Source organism: Brachyistius frenatus, unplaced genomic scaffold (assembly GCF_029030835.1).
Source record: "Brachyistius frenatus isolate BFR_SWC_R1_liver_20210118 unplaced genomic scaffold, ASM2903083v1 Contig_100, whole genome shotgun sequence".
In the NCBI taxonomy this organism is placed as follows: domain Eukaryota; kingdom Metazoa; phylum Chordata; class Actinopteri; family Embiotocidae; genus Brachyistius; species Brachyistius frenatus.
In genome coordinates, this window is record NW_027210699.1 from 290,001 (window position 1) to 309,297 (window position 19,297).

At 40.9% G+C, this 19,297-nt stretch overlaps 1 protein-coding gene and 3 non-coding genes across 5 annotated transcripts in view; 1 reads left to right on the plus strand and 3 right to left on the minus strand.

Moving 5' to 3' along the window:
• efl1 (elongation factor like GTPase 1) overlaps positions 1-19,297 on the plus strand; it is an 86,091-nt gene that overhangs the window by 45,972 nt on the left and 20,822 nt on the right. For both annotated transcript variants that reach the window (XM_069711468.1, XM_069711469.1), the window contains exons 15-16: positions 12,530-12,661; positions 13,569-13,716. In XM_069711468.1, the coding sequence (XP_069567569.1) occupies positions 12,530-12,661; positions 13,569-13,716 (280 nt within the window). The remainder of the gene's footprint in view (positions 1-12,529; positions 12,662-13,568; positions 13,717-19,297) is intronic.
• LOC138628438 (U6 spliceosomal RNA) lies at positions 8,823-8,931 on the minus strand. Its single transcript, XR_011311458.1, has one exon. It is a non-coding gene; the product is annotated as a U6 spliceosomal RNA (small nuclear RNA).
• Positions 9,901-10,009, minus strand: LOC138628439 (U6 spliceosomal RNA). The gene has a single exon (XR_011311459.1). It is a non-coding gene; the product is annotated as a U6 spliceosomal RNA (small nuclear RNA).
• Positions 11,604-11,712, minus strand: LOC138628440 (U6 spliceosomal RNA). Its single transcript, XR_011311460.1, has one exon. It is a non-coding gene; the product is annotated as a U6 spliceosomal RNA (small nuclear RNA).

A 19,297-nucleotide genomic window follows, 5' to 3' on the forward strand; every position in this document is an offset into this window, starting at 1 on the left:
GTGTTGACTCAGCGGATATTTCATGGCTCCACCGTCTGCCAGTACAAATGCAAATCACTGCATTGTATAAGTTTGTAAGGACAACATGACTTATTCATCACTATGTGTGCTTCATCGTTGTTTTCTCCACTTCATTAGACTTCTGTGTACAGAATCCGATCTCAGCCTGACAGATAGTAGTTGTGTAATGTTGTTTGAAATACACGTATTGTTTTACAACTGAATATAAAATAAACAGCGTTTAAATCACCCACAGGGTTTAATGTAGTTCTATTAGGGGTTGAGTATAATGTAAAAACTCTGTAAACATACCCATCCTCGTCCATGCGTCCGTAGATGATTGTTTACCTGTAGATTGTGTCCATAGGAATGTGTCTGAGCATCATGATGGTCACGCCGACTCAACCTGAGATCTGCTCACATTCACTGAACAACTGTCTCTGTGAAGTCAGCAAAAAGTGACTAAATGTCCTTTAGCATAAACAATTTACTTTGTGCCGTCAGTTTCTCAGTTTTTACATTCATCCCTTTTTTTCCATTTTGCGCGACAGGAAACTAAGCGAGTGCCTTTCAAAATAAATAAATAAGCATCAAAATAAAACAGGAAACAAGGCCGTGGAAACTCAAAGGAAGATTACCGATCTAACAAAGCTGTCCGTAGCTAGAAACCAAACATGTAGTGGGTTATTTATAAAGTGATTACCAATTTTATTATTAAATAGTATGAGATGCTACTCTCCATCAAATGTGCAACGATAAGGAATTTAGATCAGTCTTGGTGGAAAACGTGATTATGTCATCTATAGAACAAACTTATTTTATGTTTAGATATATTAGTTGATCCCTTTACCTGAGTTAGTGATAAATATTTCAGGAGGATATATTTCACAGAATCTGTGACTTTTTTCATTCAGCCTCAGTCTCTTCTTAAACTGCAGCTCTTGTGTTTCCAAAAAACCTAATTAGACAGTTTAATGTTAAAAATCTGTAAGTGGATGTCAGCCACGTATTTCCCCTCACACACTCCTGAAGTAACGTCAGTGTTGGTCTATAAGACATATTTGTCATTAGCTGTTGTATGTTTGGGAAACTATTAACTGAATACTTGTAGAAAGCAGTAAGGTTCAACAATACTTAAGAATGTTTTCTAAGTATTCCGTTTTAATGACTTTTATGCATCTTTATAACTATTAAACATAAATGGTGTATAATGTGACCACATGCTGTGTGATGCTTCCATATTTATCCTGATGTGCTCTCAGCCACATCGCCCAGCGCTTAGTGATACAATAAGCTGTGTGTTATTTGGCTGGCGGTCTACTGACGCTCACATCCAGGCTACATGCACACACACACACACACACACACACACACACACACACACACACACACACACACACACACACACACACACACACACACACACACACACACACACACACACACACACACACACACACACACTTGGCACTCTCAGGCTAAAGTGGGACTTTCCAGTGGGAAATTCCATAGGATGTTAAAAAGGGTGCAGATTTCCAAGACTCTGGCCTTGTACTTAATAAAACACAATCCACACTGAGCATTTAACAATTTCCAGCCCCACATCATATTTATTGCTTTTCAGTCTGCCATTTTCCACTGCTGCAGCACTTCTCCAACTATTTTTTTTTTTTTGTAGGTAACAAAAAGGAGAATGTAATTCATGCCAAAAGTCTGGCTCAGTGATGCTTCCTAAGAATGACAGTCAGACTTCCTCTATTACATCCATATACATCTTTCCTGCTTCCTCATCTATTCTAGTCTCAGTCTCTGTCAAGCAATAAAGAAGAAATCAAAGAGATCACAGAAAAAAAAGTTTGATTATTTAAGGAACATGCAGTCTGGTGTTCAGTGCGTAGCTTGGCTGTATGTACATGTATGTATGAACATGTATGTACAACATGTATGTATGACGTATGTATGAACATGTATGTACAACATGTATGTATGAACATGTATGTACAACATGTATGTATGAACATGTATGTATGAACATGTATGTACAACATGTATCTATGAACATGTATGTACAACATGTATGTACAACATGTATGTATGAACATGTATGTATGAAACATGTATGTCCAACATGTATGTACAACATGTATGTATGAACATGTATGTACAACATGTATGTACAACATTTATGTATGAACATGTATGTATGAAACATGTATGTCCAACATGTATGTATGACGTATGTATGAACATGTATGTACAACATGTATGTATGTACTGCCGCTCCTCTGACTATTATTCCCCAAAATGTTTGAGGAGTGAACTGTTGAACATTTAACAACTCCTCTGCGGTGAATGTAAGAGGAGAAGAAGTCCTGAAAGTCGCATCAACAAACAAAAACAGAAAAAGTACCAGATAGCACAGCCATTCAGACCGCTATCTTTGATCTCTCTAATAGCTAGTTAGCGTTAGTCTTGTCCCGCCTCTCCTTCACTGGGATTGGACGGCTGGTGACACTGACGAGTGCAGCGTTAACATTTTTCAACTCTCACCGAACGTTCAGCGCAGAATAAACACGCAGCACCTCGTCAAGCTGCTGACGCTCATTAAAACAATCATAAAAAGCAGCAGGAAAAGTCCCTTTGGTGGACACGGTAGGGAGGGTCAGCTGGTTTCAGAGCATGCTGATTGGTTAAACCAACCCGAGGTCTACGATTCTCTACGGAGGCTAAGTTAGCTTAGCATTACATGTCCCATTCTTCACGGATGCAGATGTGGTAAATGTGATTGCCGTGTATTATGTTCGTATGTGTTGCTTCTCGTTCTCGGTTGTCTTGCAGTTTCTCTGCAGTCTGTTATGGAAATCTTTTTGAGCAGCGGTGAGGTCGGCCCATCACTTTGGTTGCGACTGAAATGTCTCAACACCTGTTGGATGGATTGCAGGACATGAATGAGGTCGTTTTATTACTTTTAGATGAAAATTCATCTGTTCTTGCAAAATATCTCTTTTGGTTCGATCCAATTTAAACCAAGTAGAAACGGCAGCAGAGAGGCCGATGAGACCGAAGCGTGTCTGAAAGAAGTGAGCGTGTTGAAGGCTGAGCTCAAGTCCAGTACAGAGGAATTGTTTTGGAGGTCACTTCCAATCTCGACCAACGGTCTGAAAACCAGATCAGTATTTTCCAATAAAGAAATTAAGAGGTCATGAAATCTTTAACTGATTTAAATAAGCTTCTCTCAAATTTGACTTCCAAACTCCCGACTGATCGAGGTGTTCAGTATCAGGAGATGAAGTTGTTTTTGTTCAGAAGAGGTTTAACTATGGCTGTCTTAAGAGGAGTAGGTAACACTCCCATCTGAAGAGAATGATTGACAAGGTGAAGAAAATGTTCATTCAAACAAATCTATAAATTGACTTTAAAAATATGTGGATGTGGGACTGGGATCTAAAAAGCCGGTTTCCAGTTTTAATATGGAAATCAGAAACCGGTTTTGATGCTAAGAGCGTTTCCTCTTGTAAAATAAACATTTCTGGGGTTTTTCAATTCTTCTGCTGACGTTGAGATAGATTTGATCTCATGGTGTCGATTTTACTGCTGAAGTGGGATGCAAAACCTTCAGATTTGGAGTCGGTAGTTATAGAGCTCGACTTCATAATAACAGGGTGAATTAAGTGGTGAAATCTTCTGCTTTAATTGTTTAATTTTCTCGTATCTGTCGGGATGTGCTGGATTAGAAGTCGTGTTTTCCAGTGTTAGTGTGGTCACTGTTTCCAGGATTGACTAAACTAAGGTTTACTGTTAAAACACAGGAGGGTAAAACAGATCGTCAAAGTATTTAAAATGCATTTATCACAAAGCACGTCGGTGGCTGAATAGCAGCAGCGTCACAGAGCTGCTAGCACGGCTGCAGTTCTGTTGCTCTTCCTCTTCTTGAGGATTTGTTGCCTGTATTTTGACAACTTTCTAATTTTCAGTTTGTCAAACACCTCTTGCTATGGAGCTCTGAGTTTTATGTCCCAATCAGGCTTTTAATAGATTTAGTTTTTGGACTCGGTGTGCAGCCTTTGGATTCCTACTGGTGTCACGAGAAAGGTTTAAACAGCTGAGGACTCACCAGTGAGAGGAAAGCTGGCATTTTGTTGCCTGGTGGTGAATCATGGTGGAGGAATGCTCTTTTAAAACTACTGTTGCTTGGTCATTTTTTCTTTTGCATACAATAGTTCTAAAGAATATCAATTCAATGACGTGAAATCACCCTACAGCTGATTGGTTACAAATACATCATACATTTGATTCGATCCTGTGATCAATATGTTTGATAACAAACAACTTTGTTCAGAAGGAGAGAACCAATCTATCATCTGTGAAAACAACAGCACATCCTTGTATGTCCTTCTGTCTGCCTTCGTATATCCTCTCAGTTTTCATTACATCACCTCATTCATTTCTGTGTGGTGGGAGAGGAAGGGAAAAAAATCCAACCTTTATATAACCAGAGTCACAGCCAACTGTACTTGTGGTTGGAGGAAATGTCTTTAGGCTTGAATCATCCTGAGCTCTGCAGTCGGACACAACCAGGCTGGGTCCCCGGGGTGTGTGTGTGTGTGTGTGTGTGTGTGTGTGTGTGTGTGTGTGTGTGTGTGTGTGTGTGTGTGTGTGTGTGTGTGTGTGTGTGTGTGTGTGTGTGTGTGTGTGTGTGTGTGTGTGTTTGGTCTTTCCTCAGGTTTGAGTGGTTTCTAATCAATCTTTGCTGTTAGATTTAATTTGCATACAAGTCCGAGCTCCTTCAAAAATGTAATGAAGCGTTGAACTAAATGATTTGAGGCCTTTCGAGATAATTTACAAGGTGTTACAACGTGTTGAATGTAGAAGTCTCGTGGTTTCTCCACACGACGGATTTCTTTCTGCAGTAGTTCAGTTACTGTCCTGGATCTGTTCTCAGCTGTCAATCATCTCAGGCTGCCCATCATGCTTCTACATTCAACTGTTGATTCGAGTCCGTTTGCTTCGTTTCTTCATTCTTTAGGATTTCATTGTGGCTTGAATTCATATTTTCTAAAAGCTGCAGAAAGTCTGACTCTCCGTCACTTCTATCACACTCTCACCCGTGTTATGCAACTCTGCGTTCCTGCGTGTTAGTGGTCGGTCTTTGGCTGTCGATGTGTCCTTATGTCCCGATGTCCCGTCCAAGTGCTGAGATGAAGGAAGTGTTTTGTGTGAAATAGTCGATTATTTCTGGAGGAGCTGAAAATAGTAAAGTCAGAAACACACAGCTGCCACGGTGCAGCGGCGTCAAATCAGAACTGATGATGCACAACACATCAAGTTCTCAACAGTGTTTATTAAACACATTAAATATTGGGACTGTATGAGAAACTGGATTATTGAACGTGATCAAATGCTGGATTTATTGAATAATCACTGATGGTTGATGACATCACTGATAGTTGATGACCTCACTGATGGTTGATGACATCACTGATAGTTGATGACCTCACTGATGGTTGATGACATCACTGATAGTTGCCGCCTGGCTTTTTTTTTAGTTTTCTTTTCTCTTGTTTAGTTTTTTCCTTTTCAGAACAATAGAAAAATATTTGTGTTTCCAGCCTGTTGTATGGAGGCTCCATCTTTTACCTTCAAACAGCAGCACTGATGTTCCTACTGTTGGACATCTGTTGATTAAAACAGCCGTTTAGCACAAGTTATTTCATGCCTCTGGCCACGCTTCCAAGACAGATTAAACTGTTAGAGCCCATGAAAGTGTGTGTGTGTGTGTGTGTGTGTGTGTGTGTGAGAGCTGCTGTATGTGCTTCAGATCCAGTCTGTTGTATGTCTGCAGTCGTGGTTTCAGGCTGTCACTTCTTTTATGATTCTTGGTTGGATTGGATCAACTCACCTTTGAGTAATTATAGTGTGGAGTTACATTGGAGATGGAAAACAATGTCCTGCAGTTAACCAGCTCTCAGCCGTGTGTGGTAGTGTGTACTTGCTCTGTACACAAAGACACATGTTTTTATTTAAAACTAAGACTTGTGTCTGTGAGACAAAGATGATGACACGTCTTTCCGTCTTTGGTGTGAGATTTGGGGAAATCTGGATGGACATCAACCGGTGGATTTGGAGGTTGGGTTTTGAATAACGATCAGTCCTTCAGCCTCTTGTGTATTGATTAACATTATTTTTTCCACCACGTCAGAAAGAATTTGTCTCAGAGAGAAAGTCAGAGCAAAGGGAGTGATTAGTGGAGCTGAGATCAGAGGAAGGTACGTTGAGGAAAGACCAGGCAGAAAGTAGTGAAGTGGAAATTAGACAAAAATAAAGTCTGAATTGTCTTGAATTTCATCAGAAGTGAACCGTATAGGATTTGTTGATGTATTAAATAAATATATAACGGTTTGTTTACTTTGACTTTGATTGAGTTCACTGTGTGAAAAACTATCATAGTAGCTGTAAGTCTGTTTGTATTTAAAGGAAGCAAATGTCCTCCAAAGTGCAGACTGTTCTTTCTCTGGCCTTTTTTATCTTTAATTTATCTCTTTATTTATTTTTTGCAACACAATCAGTACAGTGGTCTTATTCAATTCAATTCAATTCAATTTTATTTATATAGCGCCAAATCACATCACAGGTTATTTCATGGCACTTAACACATTAAAGTTCTGACAGCAGAACTTTACAACATTATACTGAGAAACCAACAATTCAACAATTCCCACATAAACTAGGAGGAAAAAACTCCTCTTTAAGGGAGAAAAACCTCCAACAGAGGGAAGAAAAAACTCCCTTTCACAGGAAGAAACCTCCGACAGAACCAGGATCAGAGGTCTATTAATGATGAATAATATAAAGTTCTGGCCTTACGAAGAGCTTTCTTATATAATATTAGACTATCCTTCCAGACAGGTGAAATTCTTCTAAATTAGTGGAACTCCATTTCCTTTCCATCTTTCTAGTCGCTGCCTAGCAGAGCGTAGTTCTGAGTTGTACCATGGAGACAACTTCCTCTGGTTCATGACTCTCTTCTTCAGAGGGGCGACATCATCTAGAGTTGTAGCAGAGATGCTGCAGTGTTTTCTACCAGATGATCCACTTGTGTGGGACTAAGATCAACGTAGATGTCTTCCACTGCTTTAACACACGGCATCGAAGAGGATAAACATGTAACTGCTTCCTTAAACTTGGCCACGGCATCATCTGACAGACATCTACTGTAGTGGGATTTATTCCCACATGCTGTGTCGTCCATTATTGGAACTTCAGATGTTAATAAGAAGTGGTCCGACAAAACAGGGTTTGGAGGAAATACTATTACATTTTCAGTTTCCATCCCATACGACAGAACCAGATGGAGGGTGTGGTTACCACGGTGACGGGGTTTATTTACATCCTGATAAAAGCCAATAGAATCTAATAATGGGCTGAAAGTAGAACTGAGGCTGTCGTTGTCCACGTCAACATGAATGTTAAAGTCTCCCACTATCATCACTTTATCTGAACTCAGCACTAAATCTGATCAAAAGTCAGAATTCAGTTAGAAACTCTGAATAAAGACCAGGTGGGAGATAAACAACAACAATACAATCCGTTTCTCTGCTTTCCAGTTTGGGTGAGAGACTAAGAGTCAGACTCTCAAATGATTTAGAACTCAGTTTAGGCTTTGGATTAATTGATAAACTTGAGTGGAAGATTGCTGCCACTCCTCCTCCTTCTCCTCCTCCTCCTCCTCCTCGTCCTCCTTCTCCTCCTCCTCCTCGTCCTCCTTCTCCTCCTCCTCCTCCTGAATCTCTAGGAATATGATAATGAATTTGACTGGGAGGAGTTGCTTCATTAATCCTAACATATTCTTCCTGTTGCAGCCAGGTCTCTGTGAGACAGAGTAAATCAATCTGATGATCAGTTATCAAGTCATTTACTAACAGAGATTTAGACCAGAGATCTCATATTTAATAGTCCACTTTTAATTGTCAGATATTTTAGATCCATTAATTTGGTAGGATCAATTTTTATCAAATTTTTATTGATCCATCTTTCCTTGAGTTGTTTAAATATCGGTGGTCTGGGTACAGACACAACCTCTACAGGATGTTGAAGGTTTTGGGTGAGTGACAGCTCTAAAGAAGCCGCAGAGGAGCTGTAAGACTGCAGCTCTGCGTCCTGGCCTCAACCCTGGATGTCAGGTTTTAGGGCTGTTAAGAGACGTGGCCATGTTTCTAGAAAGAAGAGCTGCACCATCCAAAGTAGGATGGATGCTGTCTCTCCAGATCAGACCAGATTTTCCCCAGAAAGTATTCCAGTTGTTAATGAAGCCCACGTTGTTAGCGGGACATCACCTCGACAACCAGCGGTGAAGTGAAGACGTACGGCTGAACATATCATCACTGGTCCGGTTGGGAAGGAGTCCAGAGAAAACTACGGAGTCCCACGTTGTTTTTGAAAAGTTGCACACCGATTCAACGTTAACTTTAGTGACCTCCGATTGGTGTAACCGGGTGTCGTTACTGCCGACATTAATAACAATATTCAAATCAATAAAATGTAAAGGTTGTATTAATTCGTGAAGCCAGCCTGAATGCTGCCTCAGCAGTGGAAACCCAAACTGTCAGAGGCTTCTAAATTCTAGACAATCTGACGATTATAACTGACAGTTGAAATAATAATCGTTTTTCATAGATTTTATGATTAAATGATCATTAAATCCAGAAAACTCCAATCATTAGATCGCAATCTACTAACACCAACCCTAACCCTAACACCTACCGTAGCACTAACACCAACACTAGCACTAACCCTAACACTAATCCTATCACTAACCCTAATCCAAAATGTGGAACCGCTTCACGAATTTGCGTGTCATCCTTGCGCAGGGGCCATGCTAATCTTCTCTGTATCGATTCCAATTTATCGTGTGTGCAGCCCGAGAGCTTGCACATATCTCCTGAGGGAAGGAGCAGGATTTCAAACCCTGCTGGGACAGAGCGTCACCACCCAGCGGTGCAGACTGAAGGCCTGCCATCACCGGTCACCTGCACAGTTCGGCACCAAGAGAGTGAAGCATCGCTTCTTTTCTTTGGTTGACATCAATATATTCACAATGGCCATGAATTGCTGGCAAAGTTTCATTAAATTACTCAAAAATCAAAAGCCAAACATTTCCTGTCAATGGGGGCGGGGCCTAATCAGTCTCTCAGCTACAACATTCCCCACCTGAGCTGGCTGCTTGTGATCGGATCAGCCGAGATGCATTTTAATGGAAGGTAGAAACAGAACCGGAGACATAACGGAAAAGAAGTGTCAGCAATGATTTAGAAACACAGCTCATCTGGATCTATCAGCTCCTGAGTGATTCTGAAAATACAACTTTAATGTTGGATCATGGAGGTCAGTCTGTCCTCTATAATGACCGGCTCTGTCTGTTTCTCACCGTTGTATATTTTAGATTTTGTTGCATTTTAGTTTCAGATGCTTCCCACATAACACCCACTGCAAGTTCCTGAAAGTCTCCCTGGCTTTTACCCATCAGAAAATCTCCACATTGAGTAACCAGGATCGTACAAGTGGGGATCTAACCCTAACCCTAACGCTGATCTAACCCTAACCATAACCCAAGGGTCTCCAACCACTAGATTGGAATCTACCCGGTAGATCAAAGGAGCGCTCAGGAAAAAGGTTAAACACCTCTGATCTAACCCTAACACCAACCCTGATCTAACTCTATTATAATCCTGCTCTAACCCTAACACCAACCCTGATCTAACCCTAACATCAACCCTGATCTAAACCTAATATAACCGTGATCTAACTCTAATACCAACCCTGATCTAACCCTAGCACTAATCCTATCACTAACCCTAATCCTAACACTAACCCTAACACTAATCCTATCACTAACCCTAATCCAAAATGTGGAACCGCTTCACGAATTTGCGTGTCATCCTTGCGCAGGGGCCATGCTAATCTTCTCTGTATCGATTCCAATTTATCGTGTGTGCAGCCCGAGAGCTTGCACATATCTCCTGAGGGAAGGAGCAGGATTTCAAACCCTGCTGGGACAGAGCGTCACCACCCAGCGGTGCAGACTGAAGACCTGCCATCACCGGTCACCTGCACAGTTCGGCACCAAGAGAGTGAAGCATCGCTTCTTTTCTTTGGTTGACATCAATATATTCACAATGGCCATGAATTGCTGGCAAAGTTTCATTAAATTACTCAAAAATCAAAAGCCAAACATTTCCTGTCAATGGGGGCGGGGCCTAATCAGTCTCTCAGCTACAACATTCTCCACCTGAGCTGGCTGCTTGTGATTGGATCAGCCGAGATGCATTTTAATGGAAGGTAGAAACAGAACCGGAGACATAACGGGAAAAGAAGTGTCAGCAATGATTTAGAAACACAGCTCATCTGGATCTATCAGCTCCTGAGTGATTCTGAAAATACAACTTTAATGTTGGATCATGGAGGTCAGTCTGTCCTCTATAATGACCTCAGTGGGAGGACTCCTGGTTTACAGCTACTGGATCCTTTCAGGCTTCAGTCTGAGAGACAGATCAGACAGAGCAGCTCAGAGAAGCATCAAGTCAACACCTCCTTCCTTCAACAGTCAGAAGTACTGCTAGTACTCGTACTACTATCTTCCTCAACACATCATTTACAAAGATCCCACTCTGCTCTGCAGATGTTTTGGATGAATGACGGGGGCTCACAACTCTATAAGCTCTTCTCCAACTTTGCCCGAGCGGGGAATCGAACCGCCGACCTTCATCTCCCCACCATTTACGCTGGAGCAAAACATGCCATCATCAAATGACACATCTTGTATTATGTTTACTTATTCTCTCCTTTGGGTAAACTTTCCTTCCTCAGAGTGATAAATAATCCTTGAAAAGATCTGCGCAGACACGCAGAGATCTGTCGGTGAAGAAGTCCGCTGCTCGGCCTACAACATTCAGTTTTGGCTTGCGATGTGAGAACAGCTGATGTGCACCGGTGTGGAGCGTTGGAGAACAATCTGTGAACACAAGCCTCGGTCTCTCTCCTATTGACTGTTCCTGTCCCTCTACAGGTAGATCCAGGAACGTTCCTGCAGGCTCTATCTGTTTCTCACCGTTGTATATTTTAGATTTTGTTGCATTTTAGTTTCAGATGCTTCCCACATAACACCCACTGCAAGTTCCTGAAAGTCTCCCTGGCTTTTACCCATCAGAAAATCTCCACATTGAGTAACCAGGATCGTACAAGTGGGGATCTAACCCTAACCCTAACGCTGATCTAACCCTAACCATAACCCAAGGGTCTCCAACCACTAGATTGGAATCTACCCGGTAGATCAAAGGAGCGCTCAGGAAAAAGGTTAAACACCTCTGATCTAACCCTAACACCAACCCTGATCTAACTCTATTATAATCCTGATCTAACCCTAACACCAACCCTGATCTAACCCTAACATCAACCCTGATCTAACCCTAACATCAACCCTGATCTAAACCTAATATAACCCTGATCTAACTCTAATACCAACCCTGATCTAACCCTAGCACTAATCCTATCACTAACCCTAATCCTAACACTAACCCTAGCACTAATCCTATCACTAACCCTAATCCAAAATGTGGAACCGCTTCACGAATTTGCGTGTCATCCTTGCGCAGGGGCCATGCTAATCTTCTCTGTATCGATTCCAATTTATCGTGTGTGCAGCCCGAGAGCTTGCACATATCTCCTGAGGGAAGGAGCAGGATTTCAAACCCTGCTGGGACAGAGCGTCACCACCCAGCGGTGCAGACTGAAGGCCTGCCATCACCGGTCACCTGCACAGTTCGGCACCAAGAGAGTGAAGCATCGCTTCTTTTCTTTGGTTGACATCAATATATTCACAATGGCCATGAATTGCTGGCAAAGTTTCATTAAATTACTCAAAAATCAAAAGCCAAACATTTCCTGTCAATGGGGGCGGGGCCTAATCAGTCTCTCAGCTACAACATTCCCCACCTGAGCTGGCTGCTTGTGATCGGATCAGCCGAGATGCATTTTAATGGAAGGTAGAAACAGAACCGGAGACATAACGGAAAAAGAAGTGTCAGCAATGATTTAGAAACACAGCTCATCTGGATCTATCAGCTCCTGAGTGATTCTGAAAATACAACTTTAATGTTGGATCATGGAGGTCAGTCTGTCCTCTATAATGACCGGCTCTGTCTGTTTCTCACCGTTGTATATTTTAGATTTTGTTGCATTTTAGTTTCAGATGCTTCCCACATAACACCCACTGCAAGTTCCTGAAAGTCTCCCTGGCTTTTACCCATCAGAAAATCTCCACATTGAGTAACCAGGATCGTACTAGTCGGGATCATTTGTTTTCATGAGATTATCTGGTGATGATTCATCAGTCAGTCAGGTGACTCATGAGACAAACCACAATAACGACGAGCGTCTGATGGAGATGATGTACTTGTTTCTTTGGACAGTATTTTCTGTAGAGTTGAGGTGGAGGATCTTTGTTATCAGCTGATGTTCTTCTGTCCTCCTCCAGGTATCGGAGGGCTCGAGGACTGCGTCCTGAAGTCGGCCACCTTGTCATCCGCCCCCGCCTGCCCCCCCTTCACCCCGCTCAACTTTGAGGCCACGCCCATTGTACGGGTTGCCATAGAACCCACACATCCAAGTAGGTGTTGGAAGGCATACACACACACAACACACACAAACACACACATAGTTAGCTGATAAATTTGTCATTTTTTTAAATCCATTAAAAAAAAAAATTTTTTTTTCAATAATTCATTAAAACTGGAATTTCGATAGATGATCATAAATCATATTAATCATAAATCCCTGTGTGTGCTCTCCTTTCATTTTACTCAGTAAATGTGTTTTGGTTGCTTTTGTCTACACAACCGTCGCAGAGGGAACCTGCAGCTGTGTGTTTAGGATCTGTTGCTCTGATCAATGACTCCCATGTTCTCTCTTCAAATGAGCTGTTAACTAACAACCGGCAGAGAAAGCAACAGAGATCAGTCAATGCCTCCAAAAACAGGTCTTTTTTTTAATGTTATTTTCTAAAGAGTGAGGGATTATTTTCAGATGGACCTCCAGATGAGAGAAGTTGAATGGGAGTCTATGGAGCCGGAGGCTTTTTGGAGCCGACCTCTAGTGGCACTCGCTGGTATTGCAGCTGAAGACACTTCTGGATCAGAACCGTTTTACAGACCTGAAGCTACGAACTCTTATATCCAGTCTGTTGATGTAACTTGATAAAATCACTAAAGACTTGCAAACTTCAACCTGAACACGAGACTTCTCTTGGACTTCAGCCATCTGACTTGTGATGACGAGCTCTTTGGTATTTTCTGCTGCTAAACACACCCAGTCAGTGCCTCCAAGACTGACCGGTGTCGGGACCTTTAGTTTCGTTGGACTGAATTGGTTGTTTCTCTGCTTTGAAGCCAGAAAATAATACACATGAATTCATTATCCTCACTATGTAAGAAGCCACCTTTCTCTGTACCATTCATCCTCCCGGGTTATAAACTGGATCGTTTTCTTTACCTACTTTTTATTTTTATTTTTTTCAGGTGACATGCCGAAGCTGGTCCGCGGGATGCGTTTGTTGAACCAGGCCGATCCTTGTGCCGAGGTTCTGATCCAGGAAACAGGAGAACACGTTCTGGTGACCGCCGGTGAGGTTCATCTGCAGCGCTGCCTGGACGACCTCAGAGACCGGTCAGTGTGTGTGCGGCGTCTCCACCGTCTTTCCTCCTGCGTTGATATTAATAACTCGGCTCCTTATGTTGTTTCTACTGTTCCTGTTTTCAGGACTTTTTCGCCTCTTGTCTCTCAACAACCTGAGCCGCCGGCTTTATGTTTTCAGGTTGATCTTCCGTATGTACGTGCAGACAGGCGTTGCCGCCGTGCTGTGTGCAGTGCCTGTTGAATGGAGGATGAGCTGGTTAGATGTTGGGGGTCAAAGGTCACTTTGACCACACGTTAGTCCACAATAACACGAACGTCTTCAGAAGAATTTCATTAAATCTGGCGCAAACATCAATTTGTAGGTTTCCAACAGTGTTGACAGTTTGGAAAATGCTTAATTTGAACTGTTTTGTTTTCAAGTTGTCCTTGAAAAATGGATGATTTTCAACAAATCATCAAATCATGGAAACCAAAATTGTTTTATATTTATCATTTGAAACAATCCAGTCATGATATTTGCAGACCAGAGGTAGAAAACTGGCATTAAAGATGTTCTTGACTTCACTTGTCACTCAGTTTTGACAATATATTGATGTTTCTTTTTCAAAATATTGAAATAGAACCAAATTGATTAAATCAAATTATAATTTTTATTGTCCAGCCCCATCTGTATTGTTGTTTATAAGGATACATTATTTGTATTTTATTTGTCAATGGATAAGGTGGGTGTGATAACTATTTGTATCTGTTCCCATCTTCTATACTCATGGTTTTGACTCATAGCCCATCTTATGAATCATTATTTGTCTTCACTGAAATGTTCCCACACTGCCTGTTTTATAAAAAGTAAATATAGTTTTTTACCCATCACTTAGACCTATTTCTTTAGTTGCTTCATTCTCAAAAGTTAGGGGGGAAGAACTGAGGCATGATTGAAAATGCTTTTACATGAGGGCTGAGGGGAGGAGCCAGAACCCGGCTTCTCTCCACTGTCAGGCTTTTTGGTCGGGAGAGAGGGCGGAGCCTGTAGGCGAGGAAACCTCTCAGCAGGTGCCATCGCTCGGTTGAAGAAGTGAAGACGGAGAGCGCTTCGTTCAATGAGGACTTTAATGTCAGCAGGACACAGTTTGAAGTGTCGCTGTGGAAAATTGGACTTCATTTCAAGGAAAGATCAAAGTTAGCAAGAGATCGGTAGCTCAGAGGAACGTGTCTCCGTCTGTCTGAGGTGAAGATATGACGTGAGGTGTTTGCAGCATTTGTCCCGCCTCTTCTTCACTGTGATTGGACGGCTGGGTCAAAAGTGACAGTGACTCTCGGTGTCCAAACAAAAAAGCAGAATATTCAGCATGACAACCCGCAGTGCCTCTTCAAGCTGCTGGTGAGGTCGACTGTGACATCATATTGTTTCTGTCTATTATTCAACAGCCTCACTGAGCAACAGTAGATTATACAGATTATATTTTATATGAGTGGACAGACAAGGTGAAGCTGTAACTCTACTTCTGTCTGAGTTATTGATCGTCTCTGTGTTGGTCTCTCTGTGGGCTCCTTTGTAGTGACCGTGTACATGTACGTGGTTGTGTAGTGCACGTGTACATGTACGTGGTTGTATACTGCAGTGTGTACATGTACGTGGTTGTATACTGCAGTGTGTACATGTACGTGGTTGTGTACTGCAGTGTGTACTCTCAGTGACTGATCTGTTTAGCTCCATCGTTATCTGACTTTCATTCCACATGGATCGCTGCCCGCTGGCGTCCTCAGGAGGACGATGTGAGCTCATTGACAGGCAGATCGATTATTAGAGACTTTTTACAACGTGTTTTTGTCCTGCTGTGTTCTCGTGTGACTCAACAGATTCATCAAAGACCAGGTTGAGAGTCTGTTTTCTTGCTGCTTCTTTCTCTAGAAACCTCTGAGGACGCCGTCCCTCCATGAAACATTAACAGAAAGGTGGACTTTGATTTTACTCAATGATTCTGAACATCAGCTTCTTGGTGACCAGTTTTAGTGAACTGGAGGAGGAGCTCTGAACTACGGAGCAGATTCTCAAAAGATATTTGACTAAAAATAAACCGGGTTTCCTCTTATAGTCCTTTATCTTCTAGAGAATATGCGCTAAACTATTTTTTATTCAAGTAAGGTGGCATCCTCAAGTCTACATCAGCTGCTGGGCATGAAGTGACCTTCCCCGGCCAAGAAGCTGTCTATCACATAAATGGCTGTAAAATCACAACGCGTCATATTTATTAGTCTTGGGTTTCAGTGAGAATTTAGCAATTACAATGTTAGTAAATCACACATAATTGCAATAAATCGCGACCTTGTAATCACAATAATTAACGGAAATTCAAGCAAACTCCACTATATACTTGCAGGAGCTTTCACAAATTCCCAGAAAGTAGTCTTTCCAAACAAAACTAACTTTATTAACAAAAATAACTCCTCAATCAACTCGGCTCTGCTCCTGTTTTCATCACCAAAACACAGACAACGGGGTTTGTGGGAAATGTAGTCTTATTACTGGAATGAGAAATACTGAATGTTAAATTATTTTTAGACACACGTCAAGTTGTAAGAGACGTTGTTGTTGTTGTTGTTGTTGTTGTTTATCCAGCAGGTCTACGTGTTGAATTAAAAGGTAAAAGACATCTAAAGCTCTTATTTTGACTGCAGATGTGCAGATCTTTGTCCATTCTGTAAAACTACCTAACTTTTATGAATTCTTTGTTGCTTTAAAGAAAAATGAGGACTGGAATATTTCTGTGATGTGCAGCATATTATCAAAGAAAGGGATTATATATTACTCTTTACCAGCTAGTTGTTAAAAACATTTATTTATTTTTTTCCTCCACTTGCAGTTTTTTCTCATTTCTGCAATTTTACCGCATAAAACTCCCTTACGAGTGTTTGTCGGTGGATCCGGGTTCTTTTACACAGAGCCACTGTTTAATTTGATCTTCCTCATAATGTAAAATGCACACGTGGACCATCGTTTGACCTCTGCATGCACTTACAGAATACATATACAACACTGATAAAATGGTTGTCGACGACATCAAATATAATATAAGACAAAATGAAAATGAGTATTTATTACAGTATCATTCTTTTTATATATATATATATATATATATAAAATGGAGTGTACTTACTATATTTTATCTAAATGTACTTTATTTTGAGGCCCAAACAACACTGGATACTTTTAGCACTGATATAAATATTAGGGAGCAAAACAAACAGAAAAAGAACAGCTGATCGTATTTATATTTTCTGTTTATACAATATATCATCACAAAGAATGTATGTTTATTTAGAGAGACACATTACCTTAAATGTCGTTATGAAACACTATGAACAAAGATACAGGATGGATGCAGGCAGATTAATGTAATCTAATCATAAACTTTATTATCGAATAAACTTCATTTAATTGAGTAATTATAAATAACTATTGAAGTAGAAAATATTAAAGCACACACTTTCTAAATTACCACAATCATGTTTGTCTGCATCATACTCTGTAAAAAAAAAAATTATTCACATAGGCACATATTGGACAATATCAATATCAATATATCTGTGATTGAGCAATATCTATTTTACATGAGAATATCAGTTGTATTCAAATAAATCTGTCAATCTCATTATTTCACAGCATACAGATTTTAAATCTGGATTAGAGACAAATTAGGACCTCCTCCTCCACGGCTGCTATCATAAGAAGCTTCTGGGTGGAAGCAGACAGTCACAATCCTTTTTAGAGATGGATGACCTCCCCTGACCTTCAGCCTGACCTTCTACTGACCTTCAGCCAAACCTCCTCCGCATATGTTAGCATTGTAAAACCCAGACTATTGATTAAAGCTGAATGCATCTGTCACTTATGTATTCCATCAAAGCACTACGGCCTGTCTGTTCAGTGACTCTGAGGTTGAGGCTGCTGCACTTTATGAATAGTAACCAGTGTCCTCATCCCATCGACTTCCTGTACAGTATATTGTCGCCATCTCTTCATTCATTCGTTCATCCATGTTCATTCACCTCAGATCTTGTCAGCAGGAAATACAAATCAATCAGATCAAATATCTGATAGACTGAAATCATGAAAAGGAGATGAGAGCTTTGAGACTCTTTGTGTCGTCCAGTGTTTGTTGTTTTCTGTCTCTCCATGCTGTTCTTTTCTCTCTCTGCTCTACTGACACTAAATACTTGCTCATGTGGGAACACTTGAATTCTTGGTTTTCTCTTGATAATATTGTTAAGTCTCAACTTTATTAGATAGTATCTGTAAACAGAACTGTGTCTGCAATCACTCCCTCATTCACTGCTCCTCTTATAAAAGTCAGTACTCATCATTGTGCTGTTAATGATTTCAGACACTTACTGATCATTAAATCAGACTACATGCCTCAGACTTTATTCCAGTCTGAAGGCACTCAACACTCCAGTGTTGGAGGGCACTACAGTGTTAAATGCACAACATGTATATTTAGCCCTTACAATATAGTGGTATTTTAAATAGATAGAGATTATTGACACATCTTTAGTTTTATTTGACATTAATAAGTTGTTGAATGTCCAATCAACTTTCCTTATGTTTGTAATGACATACTGTACATAGTGTAGTATGTTCATTATTATTTTTATTAGTATTATTATGGAGTACCACTCCATGACAGAACAAAATAATTTAATTCCATTTTATTGATATAGCGCCAAATCAAAGCTTAAGTCATCTCAGGGTAGTTAACACAGTAAAGTCCTTAAAACGGAACCATATAGAGAAAAAAATATTCAACATGAACAACAGAACCGGGCGGGGAGGCGGGCGTCCATCTGCCTCCACTGATTGTACTGAGGAGAGAGCGGAAAGAGACAAGAACAGCATAGAAAGGCATTAAGAAAATTAAACACGGTTTAGTAGTGTGTTAGAGCCAAGCGGCAACCAGCAGTGATGTCATCATCCATCAGTGATGTCATCGTTGGTTTGTGAACATTATGAATCCTCCAGTTCAGATTCTGTCCGTCACCATCTTGATAGTTCGGAGCGGTTTGCAGCAGGAAGTGACCATATTTGGACGAGCAGGGGGAGGAGCCAGTGCTGGATCTGACCGATCTGATTAGAAACCTGACGATACTACGTCCCGCCCACCGATAGCTGTAACCTGACTGCACCACAGGCCTGTCAATCAAACAGACACGCCCCCAAAAACAGGTCTTCTTGAATCTTCTTTTCTAATGAATGAGGGATTATTTTCAGATGGACCTCCAGAAAACTAAGAAGAAGGAGTGACTTTAGCTAACAACACCGAGATAACTGATGGACACATTTTATTCACTTTGGATTTGATGAGAGAAGTTGAATGGGAGTCTATGGAGCCGGAGGCTTTTTGGAGCCGACCTCTAGTGGCACTCGCTGGTACTGCAGCTGAAGACACTTCTGCATCTGAACCATTTTACACACTACAGGGTTCCTATTACAGGACTGTACTATAATGTTCTGTTATGGAGGGTCATCTGAATGACAATGGTCAAATGTATTTAAACCAATTTAAGAGCTGCAATATGACAGAAAAGTGAATGAAACCTTTAAAGCAAATACATA